The following is a 16,083-nucleotide window of genomic DNA, read 5'->3' as shown; positions in this document are numbered from 1 at the left end:
CTCAGTGGCAGCTGTTCCACCTGGCTCACCTGGCTGCATCTAGCCAACTAGAGGTAGGGCATCTTGTCCCCTACCTCATGCTAAGTTTTATTGACTATGTTTTCTATTCCAGGCTTAATACAGTAGATATTTTTGTTGCAGCATGGTGTAGTGGTTAATCGCACAGATTAATAACACACTCTGTGTTCAAGAATACACAAACTTTTTCCCACCGCCCAGACTGTAATGGACAATGATCACACTCCCAGGGCCAACACAAGGTTTAGGCTAGTGAGATACCTCAGGCGCAAAATCTAAGGGGGCACCAAAAAAATTCAGTAACCAACATAATTTTAATGAAAATTATTTTTAAAAGTCAAAATTAATGTCAAAAAGCCATAAAGAATACAATAGCAAAATTTTAAGGACAGGATCCTACCCTGAACTTACACAATTCCACCTCACTTGCCTCACCTGATCCTGGCCCTGCTGGACCCTGTCTTTAAACTTTTAATATTTTGTTACCAGGGATTTTAAGCATTAATTTGGAATTTTACAATATTGCATTAAAATTTGATCTTGATTCTGAATTTTGGTGTCCCATTGAAATTTTGCCACAGGGTCAAGGGCCTCACTTGCCTCATCCTCCTCCCAGCAGATCCCTGTGAATACCTTTTGACTTTTTTTTTTTTTGTGGAATGCTCACAGCCTCTTCAGTGTTTTCGATCCCAACAACCAGCACATAAACATCTTTCAATGTATGATTAATGTTAAGCATATTTCCTTAACTGAAAAAGAGGCTAAATAATCACATTGGCTAACATTTTAGCAGGTAATAACCCCGTGCTTGTAAGCACTTTACATGAATTAACTCACTTAAATGCAGAGCAACTCTATGAAGTAGGTACTTTTTTTTATAGTCATAGAGAGGTTAAGTAACTTGTCCAAAGTAATACAGAGTATTACCTGGGAACTAGAATTTGAATTGAGAGAGTGTTATTAATCTGTGCAATTAACCACTACACCATGCCTCAGCAAAAAATATCTACTGTATTAAGCCTGGAATAGAAGACACAATCAATAAAATTTAGCATGAGGGAAGGGGCAAGATGGCCGACTAGAGGCAGCCAGATAGACAGGGATGACTGACACACTTCTAAAAGTCTTCAGAGGGAAGGCACATTGAAAGAACTCCAACCACATTCTCAATGGCATTTGCTTCTCTTCCTGACTGGGTTAGGACCCAATACTATAGAAGACCTTTCACACCCAACTCTTTCCTTGACAAACACTATGAGAAAATTGTAATGACCTCTGAGGACAGTTCTAATACCTCTCTGATACCATCCAGACAACAGACTCCAGAGGACATGCAATTTTCAGGAATATACATCTCTTATTTTGTCAGACCAATGGATCTCCTTGAAACATAGTCATAGATCTCGAAAATAGCAGTGACCATCTGAAGTCAATATTTCATAATGTAAAATACCCTCCAAACAACTGGATTCTAGAACACTGTTAATTGTAAACAGTGTCAGTTTTATAACTACAGTACAAAATAATAGCTAAAACTAGTCCAGTATTTAAAAAATATCTACTACTCTTACATCTCTAGTTAATAAAATACAATTGGAAATTTCGACATTTCTTGAAATAGCAGATAATAAACCATAAAAACAAGGTTATTAAGAACACGTCTAAAAATTTACCCCCTGTGGTATATAGTGTATCTTAACTGGAGATCATGCAAATTTTCTCAGTTTGAAAGTGAGGATGGAAAGCAAACATGGTAGCGTTGAGAAACATTGGACTGGGTGTTGGAGGAGTATATTTGTGCTAGATCAGCCTATTGAGGGCTTCTGTTTTCATCCCACTTCCTGCACACCTCCTGTATACCATAGTTGTGCATGACTGCAAAACTATGCAAAAATCCAGAACATAAGAACCTAGTATTCTGGGTTCTTGCAAGTTATAGAACAAAAATTTTGAACGAGGTAGGAGAGAGAAGTTAGATCAGGAAATAATTATGTTTCTTTGGGGAATACAATGTTTAGTTCTTATGTGAAGGAATGTATATTTCAAGAAAGTGAATTTCGGCTTATTTTCAATTGTCTCAGGACTCCACAATGTTTTCTTGTCAATAGATACTCTGCCAGTTCACATTAAACAAACAACATGTGAAAGCCATTTATGGTTATTATGGAAGGCTCATTAGCATAAATGTTACTAAATATTTGAGATATTAACTTCTCTATATCCTTGCAAGGCAACTGCAGAGCTACCCTGCAGATCTGTAAGCTGTGCAGTGGTTTAAACTTTCATGATTTCAATTTGATACCACCTGGGGTAAAGGGCTTTGGAACACCAAGTTCCTGAAGCTCCTTAATTTCTTGGCAAGACTTAAGTGAATTCTAGGATACTCGATGCAGTCAGTTTAGTGCTAATAGATTTTTAAAGACAAATACATTTAACATTTACACTCGATGGGCTTTTTAAAAACAAAGCAATTACTTACATGGCATTAATTATATGAGCAGCCTCCTTCTGACAATCCAAATTTTTGTCTTCCAGAGTCATTTCTGAATATCTACACATTAGGTTCTGAAAAAAAGATCAACCCTGACATACCTTAAAGGCTCCTCTTTAGGGATGAAAGGGAATAAATTACCAAGAATCTTTTCAGATTTGGGGTGCTTTTGACCATGGCAGGGAGCCTGAGAACAAAGCATGCTAGTTTTCCCTGGGTTATGTAAAATTACATGTAGCTTTTCCAAGAAGATCTTGCAGGGTCAGGCTCCTGCCTGTCTCTCCAGCTTCATCTTGCACTGCTTGCTCTCTCACTCCCTTTTGCCAATCATGGGCAGGCCTACTTTCAGCTACAAGAAGACACAAGCTTTTTCCAACCTCCCAGACTGTAGAGGACAGTATCTACACTCCCAGGGCCAGTGCAAGGTTTAGGCAAGTGAGATACCTCAGGCACAAAATCTAAGAGGGCACCAAAAAACTCAGTAGCCAAGATAAATAATTTTAATGAACATTATTGTTAAAAATCAAAATTAATGTCAAAAAACTATAAAGAATACAATAGCAAAATTTTAAAGATAGGATCCAACCCTGAACTTGCACAATTCCAACTCACTTACCTCACCCTAATCCTGGCCCTGCTGGATTCTGTCTTTAAAGTGTTAATATCTTGTTACCTGGGATTTTAAGCATTAATCTGGATTTTAAAAATATTACTTATCTTGATTATGAATTTTAGTGTCCCCTTAACTTTTGCCCCAGAGTCAAGGGCCTCACTTGCCTCATCTTGGTCCCAGCAGATCCCTGTGAATACCTTTTGACCCATTTTTTTTTTGAATGCTCAAAGCCTCTTCAGTGTGTTTTTGATCCCCACAACCAGCATATGAGGCTCTTTCCAGAGGACCACCTGCAGGTTCTACTGGATCCCATTTGGCCTGCACAGAAGGAGAGCTGGAAGTATCAGGAAACCTAAGCCTGCCTCCCTCTCCTGTCCAGCCTTCCCCATGACCGCATGGGCTTCCCTGAGAGCATATGCTTGCATAAGAACCCTCCCATCTGTACCTACCTCCAAGGCACAACATAATCAGGACCTCTCTGTGCCAGCTATTCCCTGTGATTCAAACACTGTTTCTGAGGCTCTTTACATGGCTGGTTGCTTCCCATTGGCTCACTGGTAAAGAAATGTCACCTATTCCTTTGACCGCCAAAGCCCTTCCTTTCTCCCTTATTTTTACAGTATCCTGTTTGTTTATTATACTTTCTTCCCAGTGCTAGGCATATACTTATTTTATTTACATCCTTACTTTTTCTTGGTTATTGGATTCTCTCACTAGCAGTCAAGCTTCAAAAGGACAGGAAACATACCTGTTCCTTTCATTTTGGCATCCCCTGGTGTCAGCACAGTGCCCAGCACTCAACTAATAAGTACACATCATTTATCACCTTTGCTTCCTTTGGGTTTGGAACATGCCCCACTGATGAAAAGGTACCCACAGTTTTTAAAGTGGATGACCATTTTGTGGTTCCTCTTAAAGTTACGCATAAAATTACAGAGGAAACTTGCTTCAGGGACCTGTATTGTAAAACCCTGAGAAGTTTAAAAAAAAAACAAACAAAAGCCCTCTAAAGAGGGGACCATTTTCTGCTTTCTTAATACCTGAGACACAGCCTCTATGTCAAATTTCCTAATTTACAAGAAAACAAAATAAACCTAGCTAATCATTAAAAAGTATTATTGAGATATGTAATAAAGGATTGGAATTATATATGGTCAATGATAACCCTAGATTTTAGTATCCTCTGTTAGCATATTCTTGTCCTTGCAGGGATATAGTTACAAAGTGTTCAGGTAAGATCTGTCAACAGAGCTCCAAGGGTGGATGTTGAGTTTTGGCATAAAATCAGAAACCTAACTTCTTATTTTCAGTGGCACTGGGGAATGGGAGTTCACACACACCTTATTTTGGAAAGGGATTGTCCTGACTACTATTTTTCTCAGCTTTAAAAAATTTTTATTTATTTATTTTTGAGACAGAGTCTCACTCTGTTGCCAGGCTGGAGTGCAGTGGCACAATCTCGGCTCACTGCAACCTCCACCTCCTGGGTTCAAGTGATCCTCCTGCCTCAGCCTCCTGAGTAGCTGGGACTAAAGACATGCACCACCACGCCCAGCTAATTTTTTTTGTACTTTTAGTAGAGACGGGGTTTCACTATGTTGGCCAGGATGGTCTCGATCTCTTGACCTCGTGATCCATCCGCCTCGGCCTCTCAGCTTCTTTTTGGCCTTTTTCCTCCTTTCTGGTTGATTCTTACTGAATCATATCCCCACTGCATATCTTCAAGTCATGGAATGTGTATACAAATGCTCATACCTGTTTCCCAGAATCCCTTTCATTTTAAATACCTGTAGCTGCTCATCAATGTAAGGGATTTTTAAAATTTCGATAGCAGATGGTCTTAATGAAGGATTCTTGTTCAACATGCTGTAACGTTTAAACAGAAAATTATTTTTCAAATAAACTAAAATATAAGTACAACTTTAAATTATTTCTGTGACAACATATTTATTTCTGTACCTTTCCATGATGGCATTTAGTTCTTTTGGATATCTCTCAGGGAGAGAAGGTGTGTCACCTTCAACAATTTTTAAAACAATGGATAAGAAATTGGAGCCAGCGAATGCATGATTCATGCAGCACATCTCATACAAAATGCATGCCAGTGACCTGAAGACAAAGTCAAAGAATTTAAATAAGGAACAAATATCCTATTTTAAATTTTTTCATCATACAAAACCTCAGATGTGTTGGGGCATTGGCTGTGAGGCACAAACATACAATCAGTAGTTGACTTAAAACTGCAGTTTCATACTGTTTTTTTCCATTTAAATACATGTTTACCAAAAAAAAAAAAAACAAAAAAGTGAAAGAATAAAGCACAAAAGTAAGTCTGAATGACAGCTTTTTTATCAAAGAATAAGCAGATCAAGAGTTAACAATATGCCTGCACATTGTAAGAATTCTAAGTATTTGATAAATGTAAGGATTTTTTGAATTAGCTTTTAATAAATAAAATGCAACTGAATATTATCTTCCTAAGGCAGTTTGATAATTTTATATATGCAAAATATAATTTTAATTTAGCAGCCTAACCTTCCCTCTAATGTGTATCCAAGCATTTTGAAAAGGAAACTGGCATTATTTATTATTCTCTGAATATAATTCATTTGCAAGTGGAGTGGAAGAGCAGCTACTTGAAGCCCACATTAAAATGTATAATTCTCCCATGGTGAGTATGAAACAGAATATTAAAATTCTAGATAAGTCCAACACTGATTTGGATTAACCATGCAAATCAATAACCTCTAAACCAGCAGGAAAATATTTTAAATAACTCTACATCATTAAAAAAAACTGAAAGGGAAATTCCTGTCTGAGCTTATTATTAAGAAATAATGGCACTTCTCCTGAATAATGAATTATTTTTATCTTATGGACATTATGAATTATGTAACTGTCCAGGTTTTCCTTTTCATGTTAGTCACTTGAAAGATAAGAAATAAACTTGTGATTGACCTTGTGTAAGTTACATTTTATGTAACTTTTAACAATGTCCTTAATACAACAAAGGATAGACAGAAATAAATACATGAATAATACCATTGAACTATTTTGTGGGTGCTCATGAAAATGTGCATTTGTAAGAGAATTTTGGATACGTAGACTGAGAATATTTCTGTTCCAGTAAATAATAACACTAAACATTTCCAACTGAGCTGACTGGTACTTTACATTTTACAAAGCACTGACAATATCTCAACAATCCCTTATAACTTCCCAGTGAAATAGAGCCTGTGTAATATTTTTCCCATTTTTATAGATTAAAAATTGGCTCAGAAAAGTTAAATGACTTGGCCAAGGTCACATAGGTAGTAAATGGTAGAACTGACTCTTGAATTAAGGCATTTATCTTTCCAAATCCTAGACTGTTTCCATTAAAGAATGCTAGAAAGAAGAGGGAGATGTTAGAAGAAAGTGCATGAAATCAACTAGAATACCAATATCAATGTAAATATTAAAAATAATGAAAATTATTTGAAAATCAATAAATTTTGCATCTATCTGCAAGACTATTAAATGGCATCTGGTTAGATTTCTATACCCAGAAAAAACAGTCCTTCAAATTAAGAGGAAATAAAGATGTTTTTAGCCAAGCAAAAACAGAGATTTCATTACCAGCAGGAAAGCATTTCTTAAATCCTAGACATAAATTTTGCTAACAGAAGAAAAATGATCCAGACAAAAACAATGAGTACAAGAAGAAATAAAGAGCACCAAAAATAAGCATAAATGAATATTAACTCTACAAAATAAAATTAACAATATTTTGTGGTGTTTAAAAATTATGTAGAATAAAAATTCATGACAAAAATAAGGCAAATGTCACAAGAGGGAAAAGACTCCAATTACAAAACTAAATTATCAGACTGGAAAAAAGGTATATTCTGCTCACAAAACAAACTTTAAATGTAGGAACACAGACAGGTTGATAGAAAAACCATACAAACACCAAAATGGCAAGAAACACTACTAAGATTAAGATGGTGGATTAATAAAACAAACCACCAGGAATATAAAACAATTCTAAATCCGTATACACCCAATAATGTGTATGTGTGTGCATGTGCATCGTGCGTGTGTGTGTGTGTGTGTATGAAGCAAGAACTGACAATTAAAAAAATCAATAAAGATAGAAAAAATCTACACGATGACAAAATGGACATAATTGGCAAGTTGATGTAAATGCAACCAACAATAACAGAATTCAATTTTTTTTCAAGGGCACATGGAACATTTACCAAAATTGACAATACACAGGGCCATAAAGCAAGCCTCAACAGATTTTAAGGACTGAAATCTTCAAAGTCAGACCACAGTAAAATTGTGCTAGACATGAATAACAGAGTGACAGAGAAAAAGAGATAATTGAAAAACTATAAAATTGCCAACTGCTTGAAAACTAAGAAATACACATCTAAATAATCCTTAGGTCAAACAAGAAATTAGAAAACACTTTTAATGGAATGCTAATAAAGATACCAAATATCAACACATTGAATGCAGTTAAGGTGCTTACAGTAAAATTAAAAGTATTAAATGCATATATTACAAAAAAACTTAATATCTATCATATAAGTCAATTTGAGAAGTTAAAAAAACAGCAAATCACACCAAAGAAAGTTTAAGGAAATAAATTTTAAAAGAGAAGAAATTAATGAAATAGAAATAAACAATAGAAACAAAATCAGCGAAGACTAATACATTTAATAGATTTCTAGCAAGGCTGATCAAGAAAATCAGAAAAAAACACAGATTAACAATAACAAATAGAAAAAAGTGCAACACTGTAGATTCCACAGATATTAGAAAGTATTAAGATGACATTATAAACATGTTTTTTCCAATAAATTTGATAATATGAAGTTAACAGTCTTTTAAGAACACAACTTACTGACACAAGAAGAAAAAGATAATCTGAATAGTATTTATCTATTAAACAGAGATAATTTCTTATTTAAGATAATAAAACTCAAAGCAGAATTACCATTTGACCCAGCAATCCCATTACTGGGTATATATACCCAAAGGAATACAAATCGTTCTACCATAAAGACACATGCATGCATATGTTCATTGTAGCACTATTCACAATAGCAAAGACATGGAATCAACCTCAACGCCCATCAACGGTAGACTGGATAAAGAAAATAAACTATGGAATATTATGCAGCCATAAAAAAGAATGAGATCATGTCCTTTGCAGCAACATGGATCAATCTGGAGGCAAACTAACAGAGGAACAGAAAACCAAATATCACATTTTCTCACTTATAAGTGGGAGCTAAACATTGACTACACATGAATGCAAAGAAGGGAACAACAAACACTGGGGCCTACTTGAGGGTAGAGGGAGAGGAGGAGGTTGAGGAACTCAAAAATAAAAATAAAGAAGGCGGTTGCTGTAACAAACTATAAACAAACAAATAAATAAAGGTTTAAACACAAAAAATATAGTTAACAATAATTTATTATATATTTCAAAATAGTTAGAAGACTTGAAATGTTCCCAACACAAAGAAATGATAAATGTTTGAGGCAATGAATATCTCAATAACCTAGATTTGATCATTATGCATTGTAAGCTTGTATCAATATATCACATGTGCCCCATAAATATGTATGACTATTATGTATGCATAAAATTTATTTTTAATGAAAAAAAAACTACCTATTTTGTACTATGCTTAACACCTAGGTAATGACATAATCTGTACACCAAGCCCTTGTGACATTATATATATATATATATATATATATATATCTGTAACAAACCTGCACATGTACCCCGAACCTAAAATAAAAGTTAAAAATAATAATAACTGAGATAGACAACTGAAGTATCCCCTGACCCTCTATCTCAAAAGTAAATATTATAAAGCAATCCTTATAAGGACCCTATATTTGTTTGGCTTTGTTTTTGCCTACCAATGTATTTTCAGCACAACAACAGAACAGTGGCTACCTTTATCTTCTCAATATAGATATTTGTTGAATACAGAAAAATAAAATAATAAAAAGCTCTTGCAAAGAAAAACTCCAGGACCAGATGGCTTTACTGATAAATTCTTCCAAATATTTAAGAAATAAATAACAATAATCTTACTCAACCTCTTCATTTCGTAAGACCAGGACAAGTTTGATACTAAAATATAACAATGATATTATGGGAAAGGAAAATTATGAGCAAATGTTTTCATGAACGTTGATTCAAATAACCCAAATTTACACACACATATTAGCAAATAGAATACAATGACATATTAAAAAGATAATACATCATGACCATGTAGATTTTATTTCAGAAATACAGAGTTGACTTAATATATGAAAATAAATCAATCAAAATATATCTCATTATAGAAAAAAGTTGAAAAATTGTATCACCATCTCAACTGATGCAAAAAAAGCATTTTATAAAATTCAAAATTTATTGTATTTTTAAAAAGAAGAAAACTCCTAGCACACCAGATATAGGAGGGAACTTCCTTAATCTGATTTTTTGAAGCTTAAAAATATATAGTAAACATTACGCTTATTGGTGAAATATTGAAAGTTTATTATTTTCTTCTGAGATTAGGAACAAAATAAGAATGCCTACTATCATCACTTCTATTCAACATTGTAATGAAGGTGCTTCCCAAGGCAATAATGCCAGAAAAAGTAAATTTTTAAAAAAATCTATAAAGATTAGTAAAGAAAACATTAGACTGTCATTAATCATGTCAACATGATTGTGTACAGAAAAAATTCCAAAGACCTGACAAACTGTTAGAACTAACGAGGGAATTATGCAAGACTGCTGAATACAAAGCCCTTTATTTCTATAAACTTGCACAAAAACACACTTAAAGAGGCCCATGAAATACCAACCAAAATCCTAGCAGACATTTTGGCAGGAACTGACAAGCAGATTCTAAAATTTATATGGAAATACACAGGAACCTGAATAGCCACGGCAATTAAACAAGAACTAATTTGGAAGTTTTGTATGACCAAATATCAAGATTTATTATAAAGTTATATAGCTTATATTATAAAGTTATATTACCTATGAAAGTGTGGTATTGGCAAAGAAGAAAAAATATATACCAATGCAATCAAATAGAGGGCTCAAAAACAGATTCACACATATTTAATCACTTGATTAATGCAAAAATAAACTGCACTGCATGGTAGAGGAAAATATGGCTTTTTCAACAAATTATGCTGGGCCAACTGAATATTCATATAGAAAAAAACGTACTTGGATTCCTGTCTCATACCATATAGTCACATACACACACAGATCAATTATAGATAGATGTTACTGTGAAAGATAGAATGAAATTGAGTCAGCTTTAAAAGAAAACAGGAGAAGAAAACTGAGTTTTAAAAGAAAACAAGAGAATATCTTCATGATCTTGGAGCAGGCAAAGATTTCTTAAGACATAAAAGGCACTAATGATAAAGTTATGAACTTATAAAATGAACTTCATTAAAATTACAAACTTCTACTCATAAAAAGACACCATTAGGAGAGTGAAAAGGAAGACACATAGTGTAAGATATTTGCAATTCAAATATTCATCAGACTACCAAAATATGGATAAAATTAATTAAAACTTCTATAAATCAATAAGAAAAATGAGAGAATCCAATAGAAAAATGGGCAAAAGACTTGAACGGACACTAAATGGCCAAAAGTCATGAGAAGACGCTCAACATTTTTAGTCATCAGAAAAGTGCGAATTAAAACCACTGTGTACTACCACTACATGCTACACACTCATCAGAATGGCTAAAAAGAAAAAGACAGACAATACCAAGTCAGTACTTGTTATACTATGAAAAAAAAAGTTTCCTTAGGAAAACAAGAGGGGCTAAATATCACTAAAAATATATAATCATCAAGTTGAACCAAATACTTTTACTAATGTAGAATGTTTATGTTATGAATTGCCACAATATACTTGGTTATTTCCCCACAGAAGAATCTATAATTCAAACTTCAAGAATGTCTTCTTACACAGAATAGTAGAGTTACAAGAGACTATAAAGATTTGCTCATTTCAAACTCTGGTTTTATCAGTGAGAAAACCAAAGCTCAGAGAGAGGAAGTAATTTGCCCAGAAAGGTACCATGTCAGATCAGCTCATGTTGGTATTGGTATTAGTTCTCATCCAATACTTTTTAAAATTTCTCTTTTAAAAAGTTACATTGATCACATTCTGTTATGTAGCCTAATACACACATAATAATCTGAAAACTGAAAAAAAGAAATCAAATTTGCAAGTCCAAGTAACAGAAGGCTAGCAATCACTCAGCACCTACACACTCTATTCTGATGATTTATGCTCACCCCACGTAGGCTCAGGGTCTCCTTGAGGACAAGATTAGAAACAGAACAAGCTAGACAACCTCTCCTGGCCTGGGCATATCGGAAGGGCTATAACAACAACCCTTGGGAGCAACAACCCCTGATCCAGAACATTTTAAAGTGTCTTGGAAGCAGCTATTAGATTGTCTCCATCAATAACACAAATGGTAACAACAATAATGATAATTATAATAATAATAATGAAAATGATAGCTGGAATGTTAATAGTGTTTACTATGAGCCAGGCCCTCTTCTATGTTCCTTTCATATTTTAACTCATTAACTTACACTCACAACAATCCTGATGAGGTAGGAACTATTATTATTCCCATTTTTCAGATGAGAAAACCATAAGATTAGGTAAACTGTTCGAGGTTCCACACTGAGTAGGTCATAAAGCTGGGATTGTAGCCCAGGCTATCTGGCTCTAGAGACACAGACTCTCTATGCTATCCTGCCTCTGGATCTTGCACCAATCAGAGCATTTTGGATCACGAAAGTCTCTCTTGAGTTGGAAATCAGGGCTAGCCCTGACAGAGCCTTTTAAGCAGGGGCTGATTTCCCAAGGTAATTTCAGGTTCTATATAGAACCTTAATTCACTTTTAAAAATCACTGGGGCCTTAGACAACAAGCTATGCAGGGCGTCACACCACGGCAAATATAGGGCACACAGACTATGAGACCTTCTGTGGAAAAAGGAAGGCAGACAAGTTTGGCTTTTGTCTTTTCATTGCTTGGAAGGAAAGAGGGCTTAGTGGTCTATTAACAGTGAATTGATCACCATTCTGGTTTGATGGAGATATAACTCTACTTTGATGAATTTATTAAGGTTATAAAAAGATGTGGTAGGCCAGGCACAGTGGCTCACACCTGTAATCTCAGTGACTTGGGAGGCTATGGTGGGACAATGGTTGAGGCCAGGAGTTTAAGACCAGCCTGGGCAACATAGCAAGACTGCATCTCTACAAAAAATAAAAATATATTAACTGGGCATGGTGGCCCACACCTGTATTCCTAGCTACTCCAGAGGCTGGAGTGGGAGGATCACTTGAGCTCAGGAGTTTCAGGTTACAGTGAGCTATGATTGTACAACTGCACTCCAGCCTAGGCAACAGAGTGAGACCATCTCTAAAAATAAATAAAAATAAAAAAGATATGCAATTATCTGGCTAAAGAAACTATGGAACAATTAGATTTATAGGCTAACTTAGTAATCAATTAATTCTCATATAAGACTACAGTACTCTCTGTTTTGGAAATCCTCTCAGCTACACTGTAGTATGCAGTGCAATTACCTGTTTCACTTTGATGACTAGTATTTGCTTGCACTCTAGCACATAGAGAAGACTTCATTTATCAGCCAGTAACTTGTGGAAACGGACCTGCTATAGTGGTCCCAGTGCACCTACCTGGAATGGGCGCCAGTAACTGAAACTTGGACAATCTGATTACAGAAACTACCTTGATATTCAAAGGTAAAAGATTTTTGGTTACCTACCATATCTCAGAACCACTGTCAGTGTTTCCCAAACTTTAACATACACGCAAATCGCTTAGGGGTTTTGTTAAATACATATGGTAGGTAACCAAAATACATATGGTGACTATATTTCTATGTACCAGTGTTTCTTTTTTCTAGTTTCCAACCAGACATTTCCATATAGGAATCATCTAAAACTCTTCACTTCCATCCTTTTAAAATAATTTTCTCTTATTTGACTCCCAGGTCTTAAATCTGCTGATACAAAAGCAGATTGGGGGTGGGGGAGAACTGAAATAAACAAGTGAGATGTGTATTTTACTTAGAAGTCTATAATTTGCATTTCTTTCTTTTTCCAAAATACAGACAACTGTGAAGAGATAAGCAAATAAATCCCTGAGGGAGTATGAATACAAGCAATGAAAAAGAAGGCTGGGATCAGGTGTCTGTGAAGCAAATTACACCTGAACTCCATAAACTTGCCATCTGTCCAAATTGAACAACTTGTCCGGAACTACTGAGAAAATTTCTGAAGCACAGGTTGATTGATAATAAATCACAAATGTAACTCAGACTTTGTCTTGTCTTAAGGTAACTAAATTTACCCTTCAAAATCTGCCAGACTCTGCAAACAGATGCCTGCCCCAGAGCAATGCATGACTCTGGTTGGTTAGGAAGTTTTGTTGATCTTCTAGATAATGTTTTATTTTGATGTAATTGAGGAGCATCCTGATATATTCATCTAGAAAAGAGGAATCAGTTCAATCTATGGAAAGAGTAATGGAAATGCAATAAAAGAGTAGTGGGTTTTGCTTTAGTGTGTATCACCCTAAATGAAAGTCTTTACTTAGGTAGAATTGAGTATTAACCTAAATTCAGTCTAAATATAATGAAATGAAAATAAATATAATGAAAAACATTGGGCTGCTTGAAGTAATAGTACTTAAGAAACAATATTATATAGCAATTTTTTTATGAATGATCTACCTTATCTCAAAACCTCTATCAGTGTTTCCCAAACTTTAACATATATGCAAATCACTTAGGGGTTTTGTTAAAATGCTGATTCCGAGCATTTGGGGGGAAACAGTAGATACAGTGGAAGCATAGTTTTTAGATCTTTCTTATCTTTCTTGAATCCACATATGAAAACAGAGCAGCTACAGAACAAAACTCAAAACCCATGAATAATATTTATTATAATTTAATAATAATTTAATTTATAAAGCCAAGTTATAAGGTGTCCCCTTGAACCTTGCTGTGCAAGTGAAGGAACACAAACCACACAGCTACTTGACTGGCATAGTATCAGCATCTGTGTGAGAAGAAGCAGAGGGAAGCAATGGAGTGATAAAGGCACATGAGAACAGAAGAACCTCAAACTATCCAAAGTGGACCAATCTAAGCATAGCAATTAAACCCAGCAGGGGTTCTGCCCAATCCAAAAGCAGGATGAATGCAAGAAATCCCAAGATAAGGCTTAAAGCAGCTGGAGCAAAATAGTTCAGGGCTGTCCAAAAGAATTTATTGAACTCATAGAAATGTTCTTATTTCTACAAACAATAGCCACCAGCCACATTTGGCTTTTGAGCACTGAAAATGTGGCTAGTGTGACTGATGAGCTAAATTTTTTAAAGAATATTTAAAAAGAAAAGTGAACTCATTTCTCTTATCATATTCTAATATACTGTCACATTTTAGGGAATACGACCCATAAAAATATAGACAAAACAAGGTTTGGGTGAATTTTCTCCTGTTCATACCAGCTCTTTCTAATTACTTTCCTCCACAACTGAGCTTTACAATGTTTCAAGGAAGATTATCAAATCTCTCTCCTCTGTAGTGGTCCCATGTCCTCCATACCATAAGAATGTGGCTAATGGAGGAAAAAGATCAAAACCAGTGAGTGAGGAGGACAAGGAGACCACAGGGTGGCAGAAGAGAAAAACTGGCTAAAAGTCAAAGCTTCTTTGCATCTTTAGCTATTCTTAAGGTCACAGTTATAGATTTTATGCAAACCATACAGCTTAGGAAAGGATGTGGACAGTGTTTGGAGTTGGGGTAGGGAGGTAGGTTGGCAATGGAAACAATGATCAAAGCATCCTTACATAACCAACTGTTATTTACTCAGCCACTCTATTAAGACCGAATATGGCAACAGCCGACACTGCTTATGGGGCATGAACTGCTTCACATTTTGACTGAATGGCTGTGTTCCAACTGCTTTAATAATTTTATATGATCTCCAGAGGCTCTTTTATGATGGACAGAACATCAAAAGTAGTAGAATGTGCCAGGTTAATAGAAGACCTACCTATCTCCCTCCTTTAGTCTCCACCAATCTTCTCCCTCCTGTCAGTTTTCTATAGCCCAGCTGGCATCATAATAAGACTGACTCCCCTGGTAGATTGATTGCTCTTTGCAAATATTCTTTTTCCCTTCCCCCACAGGGGGAATTGGCACAGGACTTGCTTCAGCCAGTGGAATATGGGTGGATATGAAGTGTGTCACAACTAACTGAGTGGAGGATCTAAAGGCAGACACATGCTCTTTCTCTCTAGCACTGTATTGTCCATGTTTTTCAGAGCATAACCTGTGTCCTGGAACTGGGAAAACTATGGATCAGAGCAGGACTGCAACTGGAGCAGAAACTCAGTTAATCTGTAGTCCTCAGGTAAGGCAAAGAATCAATATATGAAGTACCTGAGATTTTTTGGAGTTCTTTGCTACTGCAGCAAAGCTGACTGATACATCATTCCTCTGCTTAACAGCCTTTAGCAGTTTCTCATACTCCAGAAGATGAAAGTACAAGCTTCTTTTCATAATTACATGGGTCATTCACCATCTGACCCCTGCCCGCCCTTCAGTCAAATGTACCAACACTCCCCTCCTTGCCACATACACACTTTGTCCTACAGCTAATCAGAAGAACCTGAGCTTTCTCATGCTTCCATGTCCTTTCATACCATTTCTCAGAGTCTTTCAGTAGTCAGAGAAGGTCCAAGTCATTTGTAACTATTTTTAAATTCCCAGTATATATTTTAAATGAACAAATAAATACCCCAATAAAAGTTTCAAAATTGGTGATATATCTGAAATTTTGGCATTAAATAAACACCTT

At 35.4% G+C, this 16,083-nt stretch overlaps 1 protein-coding gene across 46 annotated transcripts in view; it reads right to left on the bottom strand.

Moving 5' to 3' along the window:
- The window catches only part of NEK11 (NIMA related kinase 11), a 328,327-nt gene that overhangs the window by 196,848 nt on the left and 115,396 nt on the right, over positions 1-16,083 (bottom strand). For 37 of the 46 annotated variants that reach the window (XM_024928044.4, XM_057301902.2, XM_063602926.1 and 34 more), the window contains 3 exons: positions 5,082-5,231; positions 4,910-4,988; positions 2,498-2,583 (listed from right to left, as the gene is read on the bottom strand). The exons of the other annotated variants lie outside the window; for them this stretch is intronic. In XM_024928044.4, coding sequence (XP_024783812.1) covers positions 2,498-2,583; positions 4,910-4,988; positions 5,082-5,231 — 315 coding nt within the window. The remainder of the gene's footprint in view (positions 1-2,497; positions 2,584-4,909; positions 4,989-5,081; positions 5,232-16,083) is intronic. 46 annotated transcript variants of the gene reach the window in all.

The sequence above is a fragment of the Pan paniscus genome, chromosome 2, assembly GCF_029289425.2.
Source record: "Pan paniscus chromosome 2, NHGRI_mPanPan1-v2.0_pri, whole genome shotgun sequence".
Lineage (NCBI taxonomy): Eukaryota > Metazoa > Chordata > Mammalia > Primates > Hominidae > Pan > Pan paniscus.
The sequence above is the reverse complement of the archived record's forward strand: the minus strand, read 5'-3'. Positions and strand labels throughout refer to the sequence as shown.